Source organism: Trachypithecus francoisi, unplaced genomic scaffold (genome assembly GCF_009764315.1).
Source record: "Trachypithecus francoisi isolate TF-2019V2 unplaced genomic scaffold, Tfra_2.0 Lachesis_group3, whole genome shotgun sequence".
Classification (NCBI taxonomy): domain Eukaryota; kingdom Metazoa; phylum Chordata; class Mammalia; order Primates; family Cercopithecidae; genus Trachypithecus; species Trachypithecus francoisi.
Genome location: NW_022681468.1, coordinates 35,319,985 through 35,328,580, shown reverse-complemented (window position 1 = coordinate 35,328,580; position 8,596 = coordinate 35,319,985). Strand labels below are relative to the sequence as shown.

General features: G+C 54.9%; 1 protein-coding gene across 1 annotated transcript; it reads right to left on the bottom strand.

Annotated features, from left to right (window-relative positions):
* Positions 1 to 956: 956 nt before the first annotated feature.
* Positions 957 to 6,036, bottom strand: CCDC177 (coiled-coil domain containing 177). Its single transcript, XM_033187605.1, has 2 exons — positions 5,686 to 6,036; positions 957 to 4,794 (listed from the first exon to the last, which is right to left on the bottom strand). Exon 2 carries the CDS (start codon positions 4,765 to 4,767, stop codon positions 2,647 to 2,649), a length of 2,121 nt encoding a protein of 706 aa, XP_033043496.1. The 5' UTR covers positions 4,768 to 4,794; positions 5,686 to 6,036; the 3' UTR covers positions 957 to 2,646.
* Between the last annotated feature and the right edge of the window lie 2,560 nt (positions 6,037 to 8,596).

The following is an 8,596-nucleotide window of genomic DNA, read 5'->3' as shown; positions in this document are numbered from 1 at the left end:
TTATAGGCATGTACCACCATACCCAGCCCTATTTTTGCCTTAATTCTACTTGGCTATATGGATTTTTGTTTTCTGAAGAATCTAAAAGATTTTGCCTTTACACAGTGCATCTCTCTAAGTGCAAACTTCTAATTTGGTGAGATTCAGATCTGGGCCTCTGCAACACATGGGATACTATAATTTGTGATTTTCAAGACTACTCCTTTCTGCAACAGGTCATGACAGTACATCACACTCTGTAACCACAGTACAGTTACATGACCCTTTCTGTTTATAGCAATTGCACCTTTGGTTCCAGAGTTGTAGAAGTGGGGAACCCATCTGCATTCTGATTCACCCTCACAGTGTTTGTGTGACAGAGAGGGCAGAAATCACGATCCCTGATTCTACAGGTTGGGGAAACCAAGGCACAGAGAAGCAATCTACCCAAAGTCACTCAGTAAGCCAGAAAACAAACTGGGTAAAGGTCCAGGCAAGACCACTTATGTTCCTTTCAGTGCCTTATCTGAAAAATCAGATTGTCTCCTCCAATGAGTGCACATACTTTGGAAGTAAGTAGTTTTAAAGCGGAATTTTCTATGAAGGTTTCAAAAGCCCTTTACCAACTCAAGAACCACAAGGTAAGAACCAGAATCATATTAACCTTTTAGTTAAATGCTTCTGACTCATGGATAATAACCAATTATTTCAACTCACTGACAACCTGGTTACCCACAAGAAGAAAATTTAAGGAAAAAATTCACCCATTCAAGAAATAAACCTCGGTACACAGGTTTATTTCCTTTCCTTGTTTCATGACATCTTAAACCTAACACCCAAGCACTGCTTCCTTCTACCCAATACACCTTTTATACTTGTTGGCATGTGATGGGGTGGGAGTGAAGGGCTGACAAAGTGTGTGTGTGTGTATGTGTGTGTAACAATCAGCCATTTCAGGGACAATTTTACCCAGAATATATATGAAATATGTTTAATATAGTAGTTCTCTACCCTGTTTCCTTTCTTTTTTTTTTTTTGGTAACTTTTTATTCCTGATCCTGGTTTAATGTAAAAAGTGGTGTTTTACTTCCTACCTTCCTTGATGAAGGCAGAGTCAATGGGTGGATATGGCAGTGGGGCAATTTCAGCTTAATGGAAGGGAAGCACTCTAAGGGTTAAAATTGCCTGATGACAACTGAATGTGACCTTTTGGACCATGGAGTGACCTGGTATTGCAAGTATTTCACCCCAGAGGCTAAATGACCATCTGTCCACGATGCACTGCCCCTTCCAACACTAGGGATCCATATTCCCAGAAAGAAACTAGGCTGACAGCAATCCTCCTGCCTCCCCCTCCAGGTCAAGAAAGGCACAAAAAGGACCAACAAATAATACTGACATGGTGCTTTGGATCCAGGAGGCCTTGCGGTACCAGGAGAGGAATACTGATGGTCCCATCTGGAGAATGGGAAAGGTGAGGCATTGAGAGGGTGAAATACTTTCAGGCATAGTTGAGGGGGTACCAGGAAATTTAAGGGGGAGACTTTCTCCTGGGGGCAGGTGGAGAAGGTACACGGCCATTGATAGTGAACACAACTCTCAACAAAGAGGCAATTCCAGCTCTTCGGCCACCACAGTAAAGCAGCCAAGGATACCCTAATTGTCCTCAGAGAAGTGGAGATGATTCCTTCACAGAGGGAATCCTACACTCCAAACTCTCTGGGGCCCACCCTTGAGACTGCATGCAGGGCTGGAGATTTAGGCAGGAACAGCCTGGGCTGTAAGGTAGCTCTGCTTCTTAAGGCATGACTGCTGTCTTCATGGAGTGGGCCCCACCCTGCAAGGAAGCTTAATGGAACGGAACACTGCTGCCAAAGGAATCCACCCCTCCAGGGGCTGGGGGATTCTATTAAAGCTAAACAGCATCACCAAACCAACCAATTTCCTGTGCCACTCGGTAGAATAAGGAGGGAGGGGGCAAAGGACAAAAATCGAACATTATCTGCAGATGATTGTCTAACTAGAAAATCCAAAGGACTGAACTGGAAAACTATCAAAACTGGTGAGAATTTGCTCAGGTGGCCGATTAAAAGTCAGGTCTAAAAAATCAACTGTTTTTTGGATCATTTGGGCATGGCTTGACACCTTGGAGGAGCTGTGTTTTTCTGGGAGGCCTCCGTGCTTTGTGCAGCTTGCCATATTTTGAAAGATGGAGGTGAGCCAGGGTGATGTTCCCTCAGCAGTAGCAACTCTGTCTCAGACACCAATGTCGAACAGGTGCCTGGGGCAACTGCTGCAGAAAGGGTGGGGACAACCACCTCTGCCCTCTCCTGGGGGGCCCTCTCACCAGTCCTGATCAGCCCCTTTCCCCCAAGCTTCTCTATTCCAGCCCAAGAGACACATAGGGAAGTCTGGCAAGGGTCGGTGCAGGAGCCATCAAGGGTGGATGCGGGCAGATTGTGCTGTCATCTCCAAACGAAATAAGTTTTAAAAACAAAGAGGGCCAGCTGACAGGTCCCACAAGTCTGTACTGTTGTTGCCTCACTGGTCAGAAGCCTTGAGAGGCCACCGCGCTGTGCACTGAGCAGGGACTCCCACGATGGTCAAAGTGGTCGAGGGAGGCCCCACGGGGCTGTGCGTGCCAATCTGACTGGCGAAGAGCTGCAGTTATTTGCGGTCCAGGCTGGCGTGTAGCTGGGCCTCCCGCACCATCCGGTCGAAGGAGCGCGTGTTGGTCTCCTCCCGCACCTTCTCGCGCACGTGGAAGGAGGCCCGGGCTGTGGAGCGGGCACTCTCCAGCGCACTGCGCCGTTCCCGCGACAATTGCTCGCTGCGCTCCAGCTTGCGCCCGATGGCCTGGAGCAGCTCTCGCCGGCGGCAGTCTTCGTCCCTCTCCACCTTCTCTTTGTTGGCACGCTGGGCTCGTTCCTTCTCCAGCCGGCTCTGGCCCACGCGCCGCGCCTTCTGCTGCACTGCTTCCTCGGCCACCTGCGTCGCGTGCTGCAGCCGTCGCTCCCCCGCCCGGGCCAGCGCCTCCAGGTGCGCCTGATGTTCCCGCTCTTTGCGCTCTGCCGCCTCCTTGGCCCGCCGACCCTGCAGCTCCTCTCGTCGGGCCCGCTCTCGCAGCTCCCGGGTGCGCTGCTCCACCAAATGCTCGTAGTTCTCCTGCGCGCGCCCCAAGCTGGCTTCCAGCGAGTTCCGCAGGCCCTCTCGCTCCTGGCGCTGCTGCCGGGCCCGGCCCTGTAGCAGCGCCTCGTGGCGCGCCCGCTCGGCCCGGCTCAGCTCCCGCTTCTCCCGCTGTAGCTGACCCTCCTGCCGCTGCTTGGCGCGTGCGGCGCGCTGGGCGCGCTCCCTGCGGATCTGCTCGGCCCGCTCCCGCCCTTCCTGCAGGCCTTCCTCACGTTGCTTCAGGTTCTGCTCCTGCTGAAGCTTGCGCAGCCGATCCTCCCGGGCCGTGCGCTCCGCCCGCTCCCGCCGCAGTAGGCCCTGGCGCTCGGCCAGCTCCCGCCGCCGCTCCTCGCTGCGCTCGTACTGCCGCTGCCGCCGCCGCGCCGCCTCGCGCTCTTCGCGGCCACGGCGGCCTCGCCGCTCCTCCACCTGCGCGGCCCAGGCTCTGCGGCCCTGCTCCAGGGCGCGCTGCTTCTCCCGCTCCTCGCGCTCCCGCCGCTGCTCGGCGCGCACGCGCTGCAGCTCCCACTGGCCGTGGGCCGCCGCCCGTTGCTCCAGCAGCAGGAGCTCCTCCTGGTGCCGCGCCAGCATGAGCGCCGCGATCTTCCGGTCACGTTCCGGCACCCCGCGCAGGCCGCGCTCGGCACGCACTTGGCGCACGATGCGTTCCACGTGTTGAGCGGTCTGCGGCGAATGGCTCAGGTCGCCGAGGCTGAAGCTGCGGCCGGTGATGGGAACCAGGGTCAGGGCGGAGGGGCGGCCCGGAGCGTTGGTGGTGGAGGACGCCGACCCTGCCGGGCAGCTGTTCCTGGCCGAGGCCCGAGGCGGCCAGCGCAGCTCTCTCAAGCTTTCCCCACTGTAGGATGACGACGATGCGCCCGACTCGGAGCTGAGGGCGCCCTCACGCCGGCGGGACAGTGAGTCCAGCGAATGGCTCTTCCTGCCTGTCCGAGAACCCGCTGGCGGAGGTTGGGTCCGCGCGGAGGAGGGACTGGGGGAAGCCTTGCGGGCCGCACGCGGCGCGGGCGAGGCCGGGAGGCTGGCGCTGCTGCAGCTGCTGCTGCTGCCCGCGCTCGGTGCCGAGGCCGCGGCAGCAGCGGCGGCGGCGGCGGCCGCCGCGGGGCCCAAAGGCGTGAAAAGGCGCCGCTTCTCCTCGCGCATGATGCGCTCGCGCTCGGCCCGGCATTGTTGCAGCTTGGCGCGCCGCTCCGCCTCGTAGGCCTCATACAGGCCGGTGGCCACCCGCATGGAGCGGCCCGGAGCCTCGCGCACCAGGTCGGCCAGGGCACGTGGCAGCAGCTCCACTGGCTTGACCGCACAGCGGGCGCAGGCCTCTAGCGAGCGGGGGCTGGTCAGCACGTAGCGGCTGCCCTCCGCCTCCGGGCAGTCGAAGTTGAAGAGGTCAAGGTGCAGCAGCGGGGACTGCTCCCGCCGCCCGCCTTCTGCGGCTGCACACGGGACTTCTGCCTTGCGGGGCACCGCCGCGGAGGCCGAGGCCGAGGAGGCTGCGGGCTCCTGGGCGCCCTGGGCATCAGGGGGCACGGACGCCGCGGCCTCGTCCCCTCCGGAGTCGCCGGGCTCCGCTCCTGCCTTCTCTTCTTCAGGCACCGGGTCCACCATGGCTGAGCCCTGCCTTTGTTGGAATCTCTGCGGATCACAAGGAGGGACATCGAGGAATACATCTGAGAGCTGTTCCCCCCTCCTTATCCATAGTCACCCCATCCCAACTTAATCCGCTTTCGGATTAGGCTCAGAGGCTTTGGTGGAATGTAAATCATAAAACCGATGTCGGAAAGCCCAGGCTGAGCGCCGGAATGGGGATGGGGGTGGGGCAGACACTCGTGTTCAGAGAGCAGCCTGGGTCTCCCTCAGCCCCGGAATGCGGGATGGAGGCCTGTGGCTAGGCTCCGTTGGGCACCTGGCCCGCTAGATGCATCCCCTTTCTGCTGCAAGTTAAGATGAAAAGATCCAGGTGCAGGCAGGAGCTAGCGAGGGAGGCGCTGGAGGATTCCCGGGAGGATTAGCGTATTTGTTTGTGGCTTAGGCGGGCTACTGGGGATGCAGCTTTGCAGTAACAAAAAAGCAAGAGGCCTGTGCATCCCAAGGGACCCCATTTGTCTAAGGGAAGAAGTTTATGGTTGATTTCCCCTGCCAAAGGAGACTCGGGCGCAGGGCCCCCGGGTGATTAAAGGGTTGGGAGAAGTCCCCAAAGGCCTTTCTGGGAGAGGTAATGGATTCTTGCTCCAGCAGCTCTGGCAGGGCTTGCCGAGGGCTCTGCACGCTGCCTCCGCCCCCACCTCCACCCCCACCGGGTGTTTGCTGGAGATGGAGAAGGTGCCTGGATGCTCTCAGACGCACCGGATCTCCTCCAAGTCTGAATGTGCTAAAGATACCATCCACCCCGGTCTGGGTTCAGATACCCGCCCTCGGGTGCCCTCCGAGTTCCCCCACAGCATCCCAGTGGGTGGGCTCCTGGAGCACAATGAACCTGGCCGCCCAGGTTCCCGCAGCTCCCAGTACCCCAGCCAGTTTACTCACCCCGCGTCCTGGGCTTCGGCCCCGCGCCAAGGGCTTTTGTTCGCAGCTTGCCGCTGTCCCCTGCGCTTCTTCAGTCTCTGCGCCGGCGGGGTCGGGTTACTGCCGGCTGCAACCGCGAAAGGAGCCCCATCTGCCGCAGCCAGCGTCTCTCCATGGGGTCTGCGAACAGGGCGAACAGGGCGCGCGCACCCCAGATGCTACCTGAACGCGGGAGGGGGAGTGCGACAAAGTCTCCCTGAAATAACGCGGCTCTGCACTCTTCCCTCACACTGATTCTTTAAAAAAGAAGCCCGGTTCTGTCGCTGCTGCATCGCTCTACACCTCTACAACCGTGGAGGTACCGCAGGTCCCACGCTGCCCCCTGCGCCTCCTGGCGGACACTCGAGGGTGCTGGTTTGTTTGCTTCGAGAACGAAGGAGAAATTTTTGTTTAAATGTATATATGCACACACACATATGTATGCATATACACACATATAATATGTATATATACACCCTACACAGATACAGGTAGATGTAGATATAGATATGGATAGATACTGATATATAGATCACCAGGAAACCCTAGTCTTTCAGCAGCCTAACTGGGTAGAATGAAGGAATTGCTCAGATTGTTTCTAAAGGAAATCTTGAGGAGCAAACAAACTTGATAGCGAATAATTGGGTGGAAATATGGCGCCTGATGCAAAGTGTGATTTTTTTTTTCAATGAAAAACTAAAAATAGGCTGGGCAAGGTGGCTTACGCCTATAATCCCAGCACTTTGGGAGGTCGAGGCCAGTGGATTACTTGAGTCTAGGAATTTGAGACCAGCCTGGACAACATAGCGAGACCCCGCCTCTAAAAAAATTTTAAAGAATTAGCTGGGGTGGTGTCCTGTGCCTGTAGTCCCAGCTACTCCAGAGGCTGAGGTGGGAGGATCACCTGAGCCCAGGAGGTTGCGGCTGCAGTGAGCCATGACTATGCCACTGCACTCCAGCCTGGGTGACAGAGTGAGACCCTGTCTCAAACAAATAAAACAAAATAAAAACAAACAAAAACTAAGAACACTCATAGGTTTGAGGCAGGTGGAACATGTGTAACTGGTGTTTAATGCAATGTTTTATGACTTCCTGGTTATAGATAATAATTATAACCAGTTAGTGCCATAGAATGAGTATTATTTTGAGACATCTCCTGCCCACCTCTTTTCCATTTTGAGTGGTAGTGGCCATAGGAGACAGATTGGAGGAGTGCTTGATGGAGGGAAGTTGAGGAGAGGATGCGATAAAACATTAGAGGGCATGTTGAACTATGCATTGAATAACCTTGGCTGGGTGTGGTGGCACACACCTGTAATCCCAGCACTTTGGGAGGGTGAGGCAGATGGATCATTTGAGGTCAGGAGTTCGAGACCAGCCTGGCCAACTAGTGAAACTCCATCTCTACTAAAAATACAAAAATTAGTTGGGTGTGGTGGCATGTACCTGTAATCCCAGCTACTCAGGAGGCTGAGGCAGGAGAATCGCATGAACCTGGGAGGCAGAGGTTGGAGTGAGCTGAGATCTCACCACTGCACTCCAGCCTGGGTGACAGAGCGAGACTCCATCTCAAAAAAATTTTTTAAATTAAAATAAATTTTAAAAAATAACCTTGACATTGTCAGGTAGGCTATGAGGAGAAAGAAAAGGGTTTTAAGTGGGGGAAAGGACATTATTTGGTTTTTATTTTAAGAACATAACTCTGGCAACAATGAAGTGGAGGCTTTACAAAGGCCAGGGCCAAGAGGAGGCAGGAAGCCCAGTTAGCTGAACACTGTGGTCACCCCAGGCAGGAAGGATTGGGGCCAGAGAGGAACAGTGGCAGGAGGAATATGGCACATCGTGATGGGGAGGGCCAGGGAAGGATGGTTTCCTTTTCGGACCTCCTGATTGAAGTGGAGCTGCTTAGCAGGTGACCGGTAAGTTGTGTCAGAGATCTGGACTAGAGCTAGAATTAGGACATCGTGACCATATACCCGGTTCCTAAAGCCAACAGTGTGAGTGAGATCACTCAGGGAGGGCAGGTGGAACAATGAGAGAGGCTGACAGGGCATGGGTGGGGCTGCTAAGGGAAAAGGAATGCACGAAGAACACCAGCAAGGAGTGCAACAAGGACAGACAGCAAAGTGTGGTCTTGTGTGAGCTACCAGTGGGGCACTGTAGAAGGACAGTGCGCCCCTCATGTTAAGGGCTGCGAGCTTTCACCTGGAGTCAAATACTCACTGAAACTGGCAGTTGTGAGTCTTGGGTGACATGGTAAAAACAGCTTAGTATTGCACTGGGGCAGATGCCAAAGTGCAGGAAGCTGAGGTGCAATGGGAGGTGAGAATTACTGATGCATTTGACGTTCGGGTAGTAGTGTTAAGAACACGAAGGCTTTGGAATTTTACCCTACTTACATACCAACAGGTGAGCCTGCCACCATTCTGTAGATGCTGGCAGAAGACAGGAGACTCCTGGGTCAGAAACCACCGACTTTGTTACTCATACAGCAGGCAGCACGAGGTCATGCTTTTGTGGGCTCCCCTTGCTCCACACGTCCCATGGGTCATAGACAGGTGGTGAATTAGGTAGAGATTAGTAAACCCTAAACTTTTCAACAGGGCTACTAGCAAACCTGCTCAATCATTGCCCCAGTGACAGCATTATCTTTATTATTCTGGACTGCAAACAAATCTCCCTTCTTTGCTGGAGGGGTATTCTATCTCTATCATCCTTGAAAAGTAGTCCAGCTGGGCATGGTGGCTCATACCTGCAATCTAGCACTTTGGGAGGCCAAGGTGGGAGGATTGGCTGAGCCCAAGAGTTTGAGATCAGCTTGGGCAACATAGAGAGACCTCATCTTTACAAAAATTAATAAAATTAGCCAGGCATGGTGGTGCACATCTGTAGT

Excerpts from the sequence above, each read along its gene's own strand:
- CCDC177 (XM_033187605.1), bottom strand. The coding sequence starts at position 4,767 with ATGGTGGACCCGGTGCCTGAAGAAGAGAAGGCAGGAGCGGAGCCCGGC.